Here is a 17,745-nt window from a genome sequence, read left to right on the forward strand (position 1 = left end):
GTGGCATACGAAGAATTGTCTCCAAAGTCAAAACCGCCCTTCTATTTGGCTATTGCAGCTGCTTTCAGAGGCGGTGGGCGGTGGCTCCGTAGGCTTTTAAGGCCACAACTCTCTCTCTCTCTCTCTCTCTCTCTCTCTCTCTCTCTCTCTCTCTCTCTCTCTCTCTCTCTCTCTCTCTCTCTCTCTCTCTCTCTCTCTCTCTCTCTCTCTCTCTCTCAGTCAAGCTACAATGGCTTGGTAGGAGAGAAGAGCTGGCAAGCACCTCTCTCTCTCTCTCTCTCTCTCTCTCTCTCTCTCTCTCTCTCTCTCTCTCTCTCTCTCTCTCTCTCTCTCTCTCTCTCTCTCTCTCTCTCTCTCTCTCTCTCTCTCTCTCTCTCTCTCTCTCTCTCTCTCTCTCTCTCTCTCTCAGCTTGCCTGCGTTGACTTCTGGCCAAGGTAGGTCGCGAAACAGTCCCCCAACCAAAAACTTAGCAAGCTAGACTCAAACTCCTGCTGCTTCACACGTGCATCTTCCAATCAACTGCGCTAACAACGTAGGAGGTTGCATAGTGCTGCACGGCATAGTGCAACACATTAATAAAAAAATATAACCAAGCCCCCCCCAAAACCTGCCTAGCCACGCTGTCATTAATGACTGTGGGTCATTGACTCCACGCCCTTCCTTTTGTCAGTCCTGTTCTTTGTCTTTGCAACAAGCATCTCTTGGGATTTGTGCCGTACTTTTTTTTTTTGAAAAATTGTTGCGACAAACTGGCATTTTTGAAATTGAAAAGGGTACGATATTAAGCTGAGACACATTTTTCCCAAACACCTAAGAATCAATGGAAAAAAGGAGAGCATTGACAATCTCTACATAAGATTTAGGATTTTCTAAGGGTTTAACACTTTAATCTGCCAAATCTAGCCGGTTTCCTTCAAGGCAACCCTCAAAACTAACCGAGAATTTTTAATTTTTGTGCTTTAAAAATACACTAAAGATCGGTTTTCTATGGTATTTTTGTTGAAAATCAATTGCTAATTAATGTGCCCCTGATAGTGATATTGTTTCTCATTTTTGAGAGAGAGAGAGAGAGAGAGAGAGAGAGAGAGAGAGAGAGAGAGAGAGAGATCTAAAGCATCTTCTCTCACTTAGCATCGTTATTTTTGGTGGACGGACATGATCAATTGAAAAACAATGCGTTGTCAATATGATGCAGCTCTTTCCTCATCTAGCTAGTACGATTTCCATACAACATTATCTTGAGCAGACACAAGCTCACAAAAGATTGCATTTTGCTGCAAAAAAATTAGTATGCAAAGTCACTACAACGGCTTCCCCTCTTGTTGAAACTATCGAGTAGGGCATGGCTTTGATCTTCATAGATTGGAGCAGAATTTGCCTCTTATAATTGGTGGTGACATGAATATTCCACATGAGCAAGGATGTAAAGCATACTCCAATTATAATATGCTTGTCCATTGAGTGGTGAATGTTATGGCCTTCCTGATATCTGACATCTACCATAGTTTTTCAAACAACGATTCACAATAGAAAGGAGTAGCATCTTCAACCTTTTGTGAAAGAAGCTCTTGATATGAAGACTCACGCCCCTAAGCTGATCCTCATTATTTTATTTATTTACAACTAATTTTTTTCAGTTATGACGATGCCTTTCTAGAAAATTTTAGGCATAGAACTCTATAAATTTTGGTTGTTGCTTTTGTAAATCGATTAAAAAAGTCCTATAATATTGGTCAATTAAGGAAAGGCATGATTTTATTGTAACAAAAGAAGTCTTTCATATGTAATAGTGTTTTCCGGTAATGTGTCATGTAAGAAGGGTGTCTTTGTATGAAGATCACAATCTTGTAGTATAGATAGGGCAAGACGACATGGAAAAGACGATTGGTGTATAATGAGCTAATGAGGTGCAATAAATTGATATCAAATTGATGCTTCTAAGATGAGGAAGGATTCACATGCTCTCAAGTATAAATGACAATCAAGAACCAAAGTACTAGACACAGGAGCACTACAAATGACCTTACAAAAAGAAACCCGATGACTTGAGCATTAAGTACAAGGCTAGAGCTCTTATTAGTCTATTAATATTACTTTATGCTCAAAACATGTGAAGCCCAAGCGAGCCTAAGAGAGAAGATAATAATTTCAAATATTGTGTTTATTTTCTTAAAAGTAAACTTTGATCTTTTGGAATTTAGGAGGTAGTCTATCCATTGATAACCCTTTTTGTTGTGGTGCATGAATATATAACAAAATGATAAGTATTTTGTTGATGATAAAATTTACTATATTGTGTACAAACATTTACTCAGGTTTGTCCTTGCTCGGAAAAAATCGCTTGGTGCATGGTAACACTCTTTTGGAGGGGGGACAGACCAGCTCCAAGCAAATCCGGTCCTCATCAAGTTGTCAATCTTCATTGTGGTATTCTCTTTGAGTTATGTGGATGGTTTAATGTTCTAATATGTAAATGTGCAATAAAATCAGCCCAACACAATCTTTAATCTCCTCTAAAGAATCCTCTTGAGAGAAAACACTCTCCTTTCATAATCTAATTCCGTTGAATCTGTAAGAAAATGCTAGATTCTTTGACAACAATGTGGGTCGTTCGATGATCTAAGGAGGAGTAGCGGCGAGACTTAAACCCACAACATCATCATTTTAAGCACCCAACACCTTACCACATGTTATCGCATTCTTGATGAGTATGTAGAAAGAAAGATACACATTATATGATTGTGTGCAAGAGTTTTCTTGGAGTTCATACTTAGTTCACATCGGCTCAATTGATAATCTCATGAGGTGGGATCACTTTGTGTTCACAATAAAGACCACAATGGGTTCACACGATGGTGACTTGGCAATGACATTAAGTGCATTTCACTTTGTCATTACTCACAATCGGCCGGCGACGCTTCCTAACACTAGTTTGGTACCAAAATAGGACACTTTAAGTGTCCTTTTTCAACAAATTTAAATTAAATGCTACTTGTATTAGACGGTTTATTTAAGAAAACCCTCTTGATATGCTTAACTATGATAGCTAGAGGGTCTTTTAAAAATATAACCTTGCATTTTAGAATGTATCATGATCAAGAACAATACTCATCAAGTTGACCCTCTTAAGACTGCGATTTACGAATTGAAGAAATCGCCTTTATAAACTCAAGAAAAAATGAAGCGACCTTGTATAAAATTTTAGGTGAATCTTCCACAGTTTTGCTATAGATAATTGAAAGTTTCATGTGCAAAAAAATTGACTTTGGAGTATATAAAATAATGGAAAGTTCCATGTGTTTGACAAGGTCATTTCAAGCATATCGTTGTATACAAAGAAAAATATGTTTCTGATGTATTTGTGAGTTTTATAAAGTGATACATTGCTTGCCCTTTCCATTGAGCACTCAAGGTGGCAAGTAGAAGGGCTTTGGTATGCAGAAATTATTGGATCATTTTAAATATTCAAAACTGCATAAGAGAAAACTTTCATATTTTCATTCTTGAGACATAAGCATTCAAAACAAAAATAATATCAAACTTTCCATGTAGATCAACTAAATGTATCAACGTACATGGTATATACACAATTGGGGTGCCTAAAATCTTGGTTTCAATGTTATTATGGAGAACTCAAGATTTTCAAGAGTTTTTGCACGATAGAAAATTAAAGAGAGTTCAAGCAACGAGATTTAATTGAGTTAGGGAGCCCAGAAAATACGTAGTTTCTTGGTTTAAACATATAAAGTCACTTGCAGTTGTCAAAGTGCACTAGAATAGTACCAATTTCATGAGAGGGCCTTTGAAAGACCAAAATTATGCTCTTATTCACCACATGCTCAAGTATGAAATTATTTCTATAGCTTGCATGTGACTTGAAAACTTATCTTTGAAGTGCATTCCATTATTTTGCAACACTAAGTGGTGACACTTGGCTTTTATAAACATAAAAAAGGCCATCTCTACAAAAAGATATAATGATTTTATGATTTTTTTGGCAAAACAGATTGAAATTTGAATAAAATTTATATCTTAGAACTTACCGGAATTCTCTCCATATAGATTGTATTTTGATATGGAGAAAAATCTAGTGTTTTCTTTCCCTCATAACCAATCTATGATAGAAGCAAGGAGTAAAAAACGTCTTTCTATCTTGACAAATAAATTGCCAAAACTTGGTAGAAAAACAGGACACTTTAGTGTCTTAGTACACTTAAGTGTCCAATTACAGAACTAGTGCTAATTTAGATCAAGGTCCTTATTTGGACAACTGATTTCGGGCTAGGATTGCTTTTTTATGGACATTTTACACAGTTTTTGGTATTTTGCTATTTTTATTGTGCACGGTGACCTACCCTTCGTACAAGGTGAGAAAGTTCTCATGAGGGTTTGCGCTATGAGAGAGAGAGAGAGAGAGAGAGAGAGAGAGAGAGGGAGGGAGGGAGAGGAGGTGATGAGTGATATGTAAAAATACAATCTTTTAGAAGTCAAGAAAATTCCAAAAATAGTGACAAAAAATACTACAGATGTAAGCTCTTGGTAGTCTACCAATGTGTATGTTTGGTCGATTTGGTAAAAGGCCAAGTTGCTCAGAATCTCATTGAGATTCTTCAATTTTCCTCTATTTAAGTCAAAGGGGGGGGAAATTTTGTGGGTCTCCGGTTTTGAGTGACGTGTGGGTTGCATACCGGCCCTCATGTACTGATTCTAGCGAGGTCTCAATCGACCTCTCCCTCTCTTTGTTTCTCAGTGACGCTCGCTTTCCAATAGGAGAGTTAGCTATGCTTCTCTCTCTCTCTCTCTCTCTCTCTCTCTCTCTCTCTCTCTCTCTCTCTCTCTCTCAGGGAAGCAGACACAGTTGTGTGTCTTTTTCCCTCGCGAGGCACAGCTTTGTGTCTCTCTTCCCCACCCCGTAGTTCCTGCCAAGCCAAGGGAAGACGTCGATACAGGGCCTCTCTCTCTCTCTCTCTCTCTCTCTCTCTCTCTCTCTCTCTCTCTCAGGCTGCGAGTGCCACCAGGTGCTAAAGAGTGTTTCTCTCTCTCTCTTTCACACAGGCTTACGACGTGCAGCAGCAGGGTGACCTCAGGATAGGAATGAGGAGGTAGGGACACGTGGGCGAGGCAAGGGAGGTAGAGGGGGGAGGCAAGCGCACGGAGAGGGGAGAGGAGGAGGGAGCTGCAGACACGAGGGGGAACTTACAGAGGGTTTTGTCTTTGCTTACCACAAAGAGGTATATTTCTTGTCTTTGCCCACCACAAAGAGGTATATTTCTTGGTGTCATTCTAATACAATCACTCACAATTGTAAGTTTTGCAAAAAAAAAAAAAAAAACAAGCCTATGGTAAATCAACAACTCCATCATGAGTACTTTTAACCATACACAAAATCATCCAAAAATATCTAAAATCATGGAGCCCTGCCACGTGCCCTTTGAAACAATCACAGTTTGCAATTTTGACGCTCGAAAGTCTCTACCCCTCTCTCATTCTCATAGTCTGTCTGTGTGTTTGTCTTGACTTGAGGGTGACGATCCTCGGGTGACGATGGCGGGTGTGTTGGAGGTGCGCGGGAAGAAAGCGCTGGTAGTTCCGGCGACCGAGCAGGGGCTCATTGATGCTGTCGCTTTCAACGTCATCCGCGCTCTTCTTTCTCATGGCTGCAGGTTCCCTCTTCCTTCCCTTAGTCCCACTTCAATCTGATAGTAAACAACGGAGAGAGAGTTCTAGTTTCTTTTGTTTGGTTTTCTTCTTCTGTAGTTTTTGGAAGACCGTTTCTCTGTTCAGAACCTGATAGTAAGCGATAATTGTCTACCAGGGTGGGCGATGAAACCCTGAAACCAGTAGTAAGGTTTGAATTCAAAACACACTTTTTTCATACTCTCCTCCAACAGTTAGATTCATGCTTCTCCAGTGGCTTTTCGATATTTCCACGAGGGCGCTTCTCCAGTGGCTGATGGATACGCCCACAATGGTGCAGTGGTTCATCTTCTTAATACAGATGCATCCATCGATCAGTCATGGGCTTGATTTTCAAGTTAGTCATGGTTAATTGCTTAGTTTGATCAAGATTAACCGCCAAAGGAATATACATTGTTAGCAGATCCACAATTTATGCATACTTTCTGAAGCAACGGGCAAGTACTACCAAGAATCAGATGCTCCGCACGCAATATTATTGAAGTGGCAAAGCAAAGAAAGCCTTGAGACAAACACACATTCTTTTGCATATTTAAAAGAAGAGCATGTTTCTGCGATTCATGAGTTACACTAGAGGGACTGGAATTGACCACTGATAGCAAATCTACTTAATTTAGTATATATCTGTAGAGTTAATAGCCATTGTCAATGAGTGATCCTCAGTTTTTTGTGAAAATTGTACTCATTACTTGTTACAACTTATGCCTAAAGTGGGCAGTTGCAGTGACATTCTGTCAAGCTTAATGTGACCGCTTTGAAATTCCTCGACCTGGCTTTGTTCTGCAGGGTTGTTCTTGCAGGCGATTCTAATGTTTTGCAGAAAGCCACTCTTGAGTTGCTTGCATCAGGCACTCATGACAAGGACATCCAAGTTGTGCACGTGGACTCATCGAATCTCACTCAGCCATCTGTCAAAATTGCTGTTGAAAAGGCTTGGCTTGCCTTCGGTGGAGTTGACTTGCTCTTATGTTTTTCCACATATACAGGTAAGATTGGCGCGTTCCCAGAAAATATGGACTGCCAAAGTGTTAAAAATGCTTCATTGAGTTGTCAACTGGCCGAATATGCTTTTCATATACTATGCATAACAATCTGATGCATAAGAGCCTAGAGGCCTGCTGAGAACCTGAACAAGGATGATCGGACAAAGGTGACCCCAAATTCGTAGAATTAGTCTGTGAATGCCTTCTTTGGTGATGGGGAGACGTGCCAGTTTGACTGTGCTAGTTGGATGTGTCTGCATAGATGCTAGGAGCTTAACTCTTTGCTCCGGCTGAATGTACAATAATGAGGTGGTCTTTGATTTTACTGAAGAGTAATATGTATCTGAAAGCAAGGTAAACCTTTATGTAGGTCCCTTGACTGCATTTCTCGACACGAATGAGAGACAGATAGAAGCAGCTACAGCAATAAATTTGAAGAGTGTGTGTCTCTTTAGTATTGCACTTGGAAAGAAGATGGAGGGGACAGGAATCGGAGGATCTTTCGTTTTTGTGACATCGATTATTGGTACAGAAAGGGGCTTGTTTCCAGGGGTCGCCATTCCAGGGGCGTCGATTGCTGCAGTGAATTACCTCACAAGAGTATGTTTGCATCTTCGCTCCTGCTGTTATTTGGTCGTGTGGTTGTTTTTTACGCTTCTATAGCGATTGGAGATCCATCCCCCTTGCTAAGTTTCGGAACCAGTTTTGTTGTTCCAAAATAATTCAACTTTTGCACGGCTAACTAAGAAGATGCTATCGAAAAAAGATTAAAGGAAATGATTTAAGGGCGCTCTGAACGCTGCAGAATTTGAAGTGTTTGAAGAGCTTTTCAGATTTGGAAGTCTCAAAATCCCCATAGGTTGGAGCCAAAGCTTTGGGTAGAAAAGCTTGTCATTTTGTTTACACTGAAATTTGTAAAAATTGACCGGTTTTCTTCAAGGCAAGCTTGGAATTTTCCCAGGATTTTGCGAGTTTAATTGGTTAAAAGAACACCAAAGGCCTGTTTTTTGCGAACACTGGGCCATACGTAATGCACTAGACCAGATAATGCATCTAATAGGTCTTGATTTGGGTGCTAGAGACCGACAAATTCTTCAAATTTCGACGTGAAAACGAGGAGAGTTTTAAGTGTGCCCTTTTCTTCTCTGGTTGAAAATAGTTTCTGGCGAGCCTTGGTATGGCCATGTGTGCATGTTTGCCTTGACAAGTTGATGACATTTGGCAGAAAAGAAAGGAGTGGTATCTTCCTATTTTAATGGGGCCTAATTGGTGTCGGTAATTGCAGGCAATGGCTTTGGAGCTCGGGAAACACAAAATTCGAGTTAATGCTATAGCTCGGGGTTTGTATGAATCAGATGCTCTATTGAACACCCTCAGCAGTGAGGCATTGGATAAGGAAGGAAAGCGAGTAGTTCCCTTGGGACGCTGGGTGAACAAGGAGAGTGACTTGACATCCATGATACTCTATTTGGCAGCTGATGCATCCTCATTTATTACAGGAACTGTGGTGTTTGTTGATGGTGGACAATCGCTTGTAAGACCCCGTATGCGGTCTTTTCTTTGATCTTGCAATCCTTTTTAATGGTTTCACCTAGCTTAATTCTTTCTTGAAAGCAGTGTATACACAAAGATAAAGAAATTGTATAGCAACCTTCAAATAACACCATGTTGTGATGGTGTTTTTTTTTGTACATCAACCTTCATTGATGGAGAAATCTTCACGTCCTTCACAGATGAAGCAATGTCGACATTGGTTTTGAAATCATATCATTTGCAGACTTTACATTGTGAAGTTCTCGTCCAAGTTACAACCAATTGATATGTGTTGATTCTTTCTCTGTGCGTATGCCCAATTTTGTGCTAAATTTTTCCTAATCAATTCTTCTCTTTGTGATTGGCTTCAGTATGGCTGAGTCTTCCCTGCATCTCTAAAGTTATGCAAGACACTCAGTATGTAGATCTTTGTATTGATGTATGCTCGTGTGTGTGCATGTGGTGTGGGTGTGGGAGCATATACTAGTACCTCGCTCTACACCTATTGGGCATTGATAACGTTAATGAGGATGTCATAGTATTTAGTCAATACTATGCATGATGGAGCTGATGATTACAATGTCTCGACTCTTGTGGATGACTACCATGAGTCTATACTTTGTACTTTCCTTTAAAGGTGAATTTGGGCTTATCCTAGATTTATTTAGTTGTATAGATACGTTTGATTCGGTCCATAGCTAGTGAGAACAAGCATTATTCAAAAGTTTGATGAGAAGTGTGCCAAGTGGTCGTTTTCTAAAAGACTAGGCCACCTTGTCTCTGTGTTTCATTGTTGGTAGTAGCACGTTTAGGCCAAGCCTAGCTGATGTGCCACGGCATTGTCTCACATTTGTGATGTGTGGATAAAGTTGCCAAGGGATTATCGTCTGAGTGTGCGAAGAATAGACAAATGAAACTTGAGTCCTATTCACAAGAGTTCACCCTATCTTGACCACTATTTGTGCAAGGAGCTATGGAGGGTGTATTAGTGTAGCATGCATGGTGTGTAGAGTTGTGTAGGCTTTAAAAAATTTGCATCTTCTACAAGAGAACAGTTCTTTATATACAAGTCATTTTTGGTTTGCCACATTATTGCTTGCTCAAGCATTCTTTGACATCATTGCTCAAGCATTCTTTGACATCATTGCTTAGGTCATCCAACTATATTACTCCACCAACACAAGTTCCCTTGCTCTAGCTCTCTCAACTCTTCCTTTATCCTAGATCTCTTTTTCATACTCTCAACTCTATACTTTTTAACATCTAATTCACCGATTTTATCCAATGGTTGAGATTGTTGTTGACGTGTTACCCTTATTCTCAAGCATGGATCCACCATGAAGGACCCCCTATGTGAGATAGTGACGATGATTGTGGGTTGATGGTATGGATATTATTGTTGAGTTTTGGCATCTCAAGTGAACTGTCCAATGTGATCCCATTATTTTAGTTTGGCCTTTAGGTATTTATTTTACTTATTTACTTGGTGAACCAAAGGTACTTTTCCAGCTATCTGAATACACAAGAGACCACGTGTCATTACTTACTTCACTGGACGCTTTTCATGCTATCAAAAAGCTTCAACTAATAATAAAAAATAAAAATAGAAGCGCTGCACGTAGTCGCGCAGTTCACAACCATCACCTTCGACCAGTTTGCAGGTTCACAGCCATCACCTTTGCCCAGTTTGCAGGTTCGCAGCTAGCAGCAGTTCGCAGGTTCCCAGCAGTTTGAACTGCAGCAGCAGTTTCGCATCCGAAGTTCTCAGATTTCCAAAAGCTACGACAGTCCGCAAGTTCCCAAAAGCTACAGGTTTGTTGACTACCACTAGAACAAACCTCTGCCATGTGAGAGAGAGAGAGAGAGAGAGAGAGAGAGTTTTTGAATAGTACTAGCATCATTAACAACACTAATGGTACCATGGATGCCATCCATCCATGATGAAGTACAAGACGACGCAGACGCCATCCATGCCAAGAGCTAGCGTGGCCGTTTATTCTCTCATATTCTGAAGCGTGACAAGCACAAAGAAGTATCCTTGCTCGCGTCGTATAGAGGGCTGCTTCACAGGAGCCCTTGGACACAAACAACTAGTACCCATTTTTTGTTTCCCTGCCGGCTAAGGGCCATCTCTCTCTCTCTCTCTCTCTCTCTCTCTCTCACACACACACACACACACACACATCCTGATCCATCATGGCAGTCAAATACGAGTGCATCATACTGCAGAGGCTGAAAAGTTTTTCATGACGTGCCAACTAATCATCGATTGAAATCTGATATCTTCTGTTTCAGTAGCCTAGAACAGACCTCTGCCATGAAAGAAAGAGAGAAAGAGAGAGAGAGAGAGAGAGAGAGAGATTCATGCCCGTATCTGTTTACTGTTGACTCGATTCCAAATTATGCCAACTGATCACCGATTGAAATCTGATATCTTTTAGCACTAGAACAGACCTCTTCCATGAGAGAGAGAGAGAGAGAGAGAGAGAGAAAGAGAGAGAGAGTCATGCCCGTATCTGTTTATTGTTGACTCTATTCCGGATTATTCCAACTGATTATCGATTGAAATCTGATATCTTTTGTTTCAGTAGTACTAGAACAGACCTGTGCCATGAGAGAGAGGGAGGGAGAGAGAGATTCATGCCGGTGTCTGTTTATTGTTGACTCGATTCCAGACTATGCCAATTGATCATCGATTGAAATCTGATATCTTTTGTTTCAGTAGCACTAGAACAGACCTGTGCCATGAGACTGAGAGAGAGAGAGAGAGAGAGAGAGAGAGAGAGATTCATCCCGTATCTGTTTATGTTTATTGGAGCTAAACTCATGCCCATCATCTCTATCCCAATCTCGAGAAATTCAATCCAACCTCTAGTTTTGAACCACAGGTCCCCAAAGTCCTTCATCATTGATTGCCATGTATTTGTGATAATGTGTATTTTGTTTGTTGCAGAGAGAACACATACAACACTGGACGTTTGGATTGCACATGCGTAACTCCAACTGGACTACATTGCAAGGTTTATTATCTCCATCCAACTCCCATGACTATGCGTTTGCTTGGCGCAACACATAAACGCTACGGGACAGGGCACGGCTTCCGTTTCTTATAATTTTTGGATGGACTACAGTGCCAACTCTCCACCATACACTTTTGCATGACATGCACTATATACTTAACATCTTCAATTTATGGTGCTTCATTGTAGGATGAAATGTTTAACTATTCACATTCCTTTTCTGTAGCTTGAGTCAAAGATCGGCACATAGCTTGGACAATCCGAAAACATCTGTACAACATTTCAGGTCAGTAAAGCACTTCATTTCAAATTGCAATTCATTGATGCTTTATCGATTTTCTTGTTTTAGAATTTTGTACCTTGCTTCCTTCAGTTTGCTTTACTTGCATGCTGCTTTCAAAGCTATACAATCGATGTCGACCAACATCTATATATGTTAATTATACATACAACTCTTTGAGTAGTAAACACATGTGGTATATTGCAATCATAAATGCACTTTGTGCATCTTTACTTTAGACCTAAACAATTGATATCATACTATATTTGTCCTCATTTCTCCCATAGTAGGGGTCAATATGAAGTTCTCAAGGCCTGCAAGGTTACAATCCAAGTGTCACGAAGCCAGGAAACGAACTGCAACCAAGTTGAAAGCAGCTCATCGTCCATATCCTAGGTCATGGTTTGAATTATTACATTATATAAAGATTGGATCATGCAATGTGACATCCTTGCTCACAATCTAGAACTGTGTCCCTCTTGCACGGCGGCAAACCTCACGTACAACGATAAACGAGGCCATGAGATAAATGAAATAGACAGTCCTGCTGCACTCACTTCAGTATTATTGTTGAGCGCTTTGAAACATGCAGAAGTCAAATACTCATGGACGACTCGTAATTCTTATAAAACAACTAATTTCCATCAAAGATATATTGCCATTCATGCACCTGACTACATAGAGCGTATTCACTCTGCTCGACAAATACACACACAACTGCTTAGCATTATAGATGTATCGATCAGTGTGACAAAAACTACATATGCAATAGCACGAGGATCACTAGAGCGGACGTTATTGCTAGATAACCCACTAATATCTTGGTCAAGTGCTGCTAATCTACACTCTACAAGTCATGAGTTATCCACCTCAACCATTTCAGATGTCCTAGCTTTCAATATCAAGAACAATCCCATATTGCAGAGATATAAGTGCATGGCCGAACGACCACACAAAAGAATAGGATTGTGCATACTGTCTGAAGAGGTTCTAAGAGAAATGATCCATCGTCATTCAGAGGTACAATTCTTTGACTTGATAGAGCAAGCCCAGAATGAAAACAGCTTTTTGATTTTGGAAACATTGGCTGAGTCATCAAGACGACACGCATATACCACAAATGACACGCATGAGTTTGGTTCCATACAGCTCCCCAACGGAGATATGCTTCTCAGTCGTGTTGCTTCCTTCATGTACAATGGCTTGCCAAGCCAGATATCAGAGTTCAAAGACATCACAGTAGAGTCAGCTCTTTTTCCATTCTTATTTCCTTATGGACATGGCCAGTACAATGGACAGATTTGATTCAATGACTACATTCGAATGAGAATCCGCACCCTATTCTCTTTGTATACATTGTACAAGCCATATCTCCTGCTATTGTACCAGCTGAAGCAAACAATTTTGATCGCGAATAGTACAACTACCATTCTGCAGAGAGATATTGACAAGTACAAAAGAGCACACAAGAATGCAAATGACGAGGAAGCCATAAGGAACATATTTCGCTTCAACCTCCTAGCGACAATTGCTGGCAGTCCATCCTGGCATAGACGTTCATTAAAGGATTTGATCACCATGGTTGATGCATGGGGTTTGCCAAACATATTCATTACTTTCACAGCTGATGAGGTGACCGCCACAAAATGGAATGAGATCTGTACAATCGAGAGGATAGCTCGGACATTCAACGCAGAGTTCTCTTGGAAAGATTGTCCAGTTGAATGTGCATTGCTCTTTCACAATCCGATTAAAACAGTTCATGAATCACTAAATCTTACAAGGAAGCCAGATCTTAAGCCGAATTCATCACCACCTTGTATGGTATGAGATCCAAAACAGAGGATCTCTTCATGTCCATGTCATCCTATGGGTGGATGAGAACGACATCGAGCAAACAAAATCAGAGATTTTTGCTCATATTCCTATTGCACTTGCAGATGAAATGCATGCAAGAACATTTCGTGAGCTCGTCCTTAAGAAACAAATGCATGTATGTCGCGATGCATGTCACATGCACAACCACAATGGAAAATGCAAGTACGAATTTCCATACGACATTCAACCAAATCCTTGTCCATCTCTAGATTCCCATTCCTTGAAGTGGATGTACCTATCGACCAACTCACGATGATTGAAATGTGGTTCCTTATCATTCAATTGTTCTTCTGCTTTGGGGTGCTCATATGAATATCCAATGTGTCACAAATTCATCTTTATCGTATTATCTACTCAAATACACAATGAAGACTGAAGATATTGGACCATTGATCATATCCACAGAAGCAGCCACAAAAATGGGTTTGGAAGGACTCGATAAGATTAAACTACAATTGATAGTTTCTGCTCTTTTAACTAAGCCAATTTCTGCCACAGAAGCTGCATTGAATTGCTTACAAATTCCAATCATAACAAAAAGCGAAGCTGTGTTCTATATAGATTCATCGCCTCTAGAACTCAGACAACATATCATGTCCAAATCACACAATGTTGTGATGTACCCTGTTGATTTGTATTGTGCTATACCAACCACCCTTGAAAACTTAACATTCTTTGAGTACCACAAAAACCACATTGTCGAAAAACGTCGGCAAAGTGCACAATCAACACCTTTGGTGAGCAACTACGGCAATGCCATCAAACATCATAAATGATTGGTCAGGTTCATCGAATACCATCCAGGTAACCACACAAAGGCCTTCTTCTATAACATCTTGCTACGTCATGTATGTTTTCGAAGAGAGACAGAGCTTTTATCCACTGATAAACAATGGGCTCTTACTTCGTAGAATGTCAGGAAAGGGATCTGATCCAAAGCAACGAGGACTTGGCGATGTACATTACAGAGTACACACAAACAAATATGCTAGTCAATGAACAAATTGATCAGCTTGTCCATATGATACTTCAGAAAACTGCATTGCAAAGAGCAAATGAAACAATCACGTCTTCAACAGATAATGACCCAAACATGGACCATCATCGAGTAAAGTCGCTAGCCATATTGAAGGAGTTCGTTGTTGTTAATGACTCAAAAACTCACAACAGAACATTTGAATATATACAACAAATTGTTGAATGCGAAGAATGGCTTGCATGTTGTCACGGGCACACCAGGGAGCGGAAAAACACATCTTATCAGATATTTGACATATAAGTACGTCAGACGAAACGTGAGTGTCATACTTGCTGCATCGATCGGAGCTGCAGCAACAAGACTTAGCAGCATTGCATCTGCAGTCTATTATCAGTTCAAGATACCAACAAGGAATCAATAGTATCATCTCTCTATTCACGACACCGATGAGCGATATTTGGACATAAAAGAGGAAGATATTATAATCATAGACGAGTTGTCTATGTTAACACGGACCACTTTTGACCTTATCATAAGACAAATTGTCAATGTAACAAGCAGTACATTGACAGATCCCTTCAACAACAAATGTGTTCTCTTGCTTGGTGACCTTTCATAGTTGCCCCCAGTTTGTAATCACGCACGGGAGCTTTGTGAAGCATGCCATATCACAAGCTTGGTGCACTGGCTGCATGCAACTTTCTACAAGATATCAAGCTCCATACGACATGCAACGGACCCTGAACTTCTTCAATTCTTGACCATTATTCATGACAGAAGACCAACCATAGATGAGATCAATTGTACCTTGGGTGCATGCATTATAGATGAAACACATGTGCATGACTACATCAACAACTCCACTACAATAATTTACACTCATAGATTAGACGTCCAACACTACAAGAACCTTGCCGTGAATAAGTTGTACAATCAAACTAACATTACAAAAGTTGACCTGAAGACAAACTCGGATAACACAAATGTACTTCAGTAATGGCTCATAGACCCTAAGTTCAACGAGCTAGATTCGATCACAATTGGGGCTCGTTGCATGATCACTGAAAACATCGACTTAACAATCGGTGCAACAAATGGTGCAACATGTAATGTTGACGCCATAACACATAACACCGAAGGTCAACTTATATGTATCATTGTTCTCATTCATTGTATCGGGAAAAAGATGGCACTTCGTCGAACAAAGCATAAACGAACTTCAGTCAATGGCACATGGTTTCACAAATCCACATTCCCCTTGACACTTGCATACGCCATGACTGGACACAAGGCACAGGGTACAACAATTTCTACCAAAGTTCTTCTTATCTTCAGAGATGCATTTGCACCGGGGCTTGCATATGTCGTGTTATCGCGAATCACAGATCGTCGAAATCTTCGAAATCTCAATCTACCAACTCCAGATATATTTCGCCTTGTTCCACTTCATATTATACACGGAACTCATTAGGAAAGTTTTGGTGGCCAGTTGATCATGTATTCTAATAGTTCATGAAATTTTCATACGACTTTGTTTTGCAGCACCTGTGCAACAAAAAATCTATAAATTATAACTGATGTCTCAAGAGTTCTTCCATGTTGATCTTTCAAAATTGTCATTAACTTACACACCACTCTTTGTAACATTGTCTTGCGCTCTAATTTTGTCTCAATTCTTATGACCACTTTCTCAGCGGTTCTACACAATTCTACTATTGGTTTTTTTCGTATGGACTCTAATCATGTCACCATTGCAGGCAACATAGATAACCAAGAGAACAAAATGAGCAATTCAAAGGTATTCTGCTCTATAAACATATCACATTATGTTTCTTCAATGCACACAAAATACTGATCACATTTGTATAACCTTGCAGAGACTTGTTACCCTTTTCAAGCAAAACATTTCCTCAAAGAAAAACCCCCAAATCGAACCACGTCAGTATCCAACAGAGAGGAAAATGCACCTGCTTAACCTGGCAGGTTGCCGCCCAGACGCTTACATCAATGCCTATGTAAACTATGCAGAGTTGCGATTGTCAATAAACAAATCCGTAAAATAGCTCGAACAAAACAAAAGCATAGGTATCTAAAGAGCAACAGGTTAGTTCTATACACACATCAACATGACTATAATTTTATCTTTTTTTCTTCTTCTCATTGCTTTGCTATCTACAATACACAATAAACATGCTTTTTTACAAGAAAAAAATTTGTTTATCTCTTCTAATACTCTTTTTTTCTAGGTCTAATGAAAGAGATCATTTACAAACTATCTATAGAAATTGACGTGCCCGAGGATCTCATGACAGTCGAGGACGGTAATCGTTTGCTTCAATTGAAGACACCAATAAAGCCCTACATTCTTGAGATGTTGCACTATGGCTACAATGTCGTGCTCGAGGACCTGTTAAACACAATGAACAATGACACAAGTGAGATCTTGGCAAGCTTTAAGAGACAGTGCAATGACGAGCCACCATCAATTACAGAGCAAAAGCTGACATGGCAACACAACAAGGATATTTACAAATCACGATTTGGAAGTGCTTATCCGTATGCTTTCATCAACATCAACATCCCACCCATAGGTCACACCACCTTGAAACAAATTCAACAAATATCTCACTCGAATACATATTTTAATATTCTCAAGTTCTAGCATGCAATCTTGAACTAATCCTATTTCTTTTTTCCTGCTTTTGTTGTGCATAACAGGACAACAAGACTCAAGTTCTACTGCTCGAGCACGATAATCAACCGAGCAAAAAACAACGGACATTGAATACACCGTCTACTCCATCACATGCCACCAAAACGAACGAAAGTACATAGGTGTCACAAACAATTTTACAAGACGAAAGGCAGAGCACACTCGACAACCACCTTCAAAAATGCGATCCGACATTCTTCGCTACTAGTCATTCGAAGAAAAATTTATTTTTGACATACTTTTCGTCTCTAAGAATTTACATGTAGCACGTATACTAGAAAAAACATTCATCATTAGACATAGTGGTACAAGTTCATTTGGATATAATATTCTGCGAGCTCATCCCCCTCACTGTAAGAAATACATGTTCTTGAAACAAAAAAGAAAGATCTAAATTATCCTTGCCACTGTCGTAGACGTCTCATTGAAATCTGATGTTCTATTTGCTAACACAACATCCTTTTTCTCTCTTTTTCCGCAATTATTGTGCACAAAAACCATTCGCAAAATTCCTATCAAGTAGTCTGGTTCATTCATTATTAAAAACTCATATCAATCACTATTGTTTCACATTTAAAACAATTTTGTATCCTCTCATTTTTTTAAAACAATAAATTTTCTCTCTTTCCTCAATTGTTCCCATAACACATTTGCAAAATTC

The 17,745-nt window shown here is 39.8% G+C and overlaps 2 protein-coding genes across 4 annotated transcripts; both read left to right on the top strand.

Annotated features, from left to right (window-relative positions):
- Positions 1-5,473: 5,473 nt before the first annotated feature.
- On the top strand, positions 5,474-8,473 carry LOC147443173 (uncharacterized). Of its 2 annotated transcripts, XM_086529078.1 has the most exons (5): positions 5,474-5,664; positions 5,817-5,849; positions 6,485-6,684; positions 7,052-7,281; positions 7,967-8,473. In XM_086529078.1, exons 1-5 carry the CDS (start codon positions 5,546-5,548, stop codon positions 8,243-8,245), a joined length of 861 nt encoding a protein of 286 aa, XP_086385204.1. In that variant the 5' UTR covers positions 5,474-5,545; the 3' UTR covers positions 8,246-8,473. The 2 variants fall into 2 exon arrangements, with proteins under 2 accessions (XP_086385204.1, XP_086385206.1); XM_086529080.1 differs by lacking the exon at positions 5,817-5,849 and having other exon boundaries at positions 5,484-5,664.
- A 1,293-nt stretch (positions 8,474-9,766) lies between these two features.
- LOC147443174 (uncharacterized) lies at positions 9,767-17,485 on the top strand. Of its 2 annotated transcripts, none has more exons than XR_015190314.1 (5): positions 9,767-10,026; positions 11,168-11,234; positions 11,461-11,520; positions 16,129-16,169; positions 16,249-16,338. XR_015190314.1 is itself a non-coding variant. In XM_086529801.1 (5 exons), exons 1-5 carry the CDS (start codon positions 16,050-16,052, stop codon positions 17,125-17,127), a joined length of 576 nt encoding a protein of 191 aa, XP_086385927.1. In that variant the 5' UTR covers positions 13,813-16,049; the 3' UTR covers positions 17,128-17,485. The 2 variants fall into 2 exon arrangements, 1 of the variants encoding a protein (XP_086385927.1); XM_086529801.1 differs by lacking the exons at positions 9,767-10,026; positions 11,168-11,234; positions 11,461-11,520 and adding exons at positions 16,467-16,474; positions 16,618-16,962; positions 17,090-17,485 and having other exon boundaries at positions 13,813-16,169; positions 16,249-16,313.
- The last annotated feature ends 260 nt before the right edge of the window (positions 17,486-17,745 follow it).

The sequence above is a fragment of the Adiantum capillus-veneris genome, chromosome 14 (genome assembly GCF_014529385.1).
Source record: "Adiantum capillus-veneris isolate H3 chromosome 14, ASM1452938v2, whole genome shotgun sequence".
NCBI classification, from domain to species: domain Eukaryota; kingdom Viridiplantae; phylum Streptophyta; class Polypodiopsida; order Polypodiales; family Pteridaceae; genus Adiantum; species Adiantum capillus-veneris.

Excerpts from the sequence above, each read along its gene's own strand:
- LOC147443173 (XM_086529078.1), top strand. The coding sequence starts at position 5,546 with ATGGCGGGTGTGTTGGAGGTGCGCGGGAAGAAAGCGCTGGTAGTTCCG. Across the intron at positions 5,665-5,816 it reads CTTCTTTCTCATGGCTGCAG|GGTGGGCGATGAAACCCTGA; the intron begins GTTCCCTCTTCC and ends ATTGTCTACCAG. Across the intron at positions 7,282-7,966 it reads CAGTGAATTACCTCACAAGA|GCAATGGCTTTGGAGCTCGG; the intron begins GTATGTTTGCAT and ends CGGTAATTGCAG.
- LOC147443174 (XM_086529801.1), top strand. The coding sequence starts at position 16,050 with ATGACCACTTTCTCAGCGGTTCTACACAATTCTACTATTGGTTTTTTT. Across the intron at positions 16,170-16,248 it reads ACAAAATGAGCAATTCAAAG|AGACTTGTTACCCTTTTCAA; the intron begins GTATTCTGCTCT and ends ATAACCTTGCAG. Across the intron at positions 16,963-17,089 it reads CATCAACATCCCACCCATAG|GACAACAAGACTCAAGTTCT; the intron begins GTCACACCACCT and ends TGTGCATAACAG.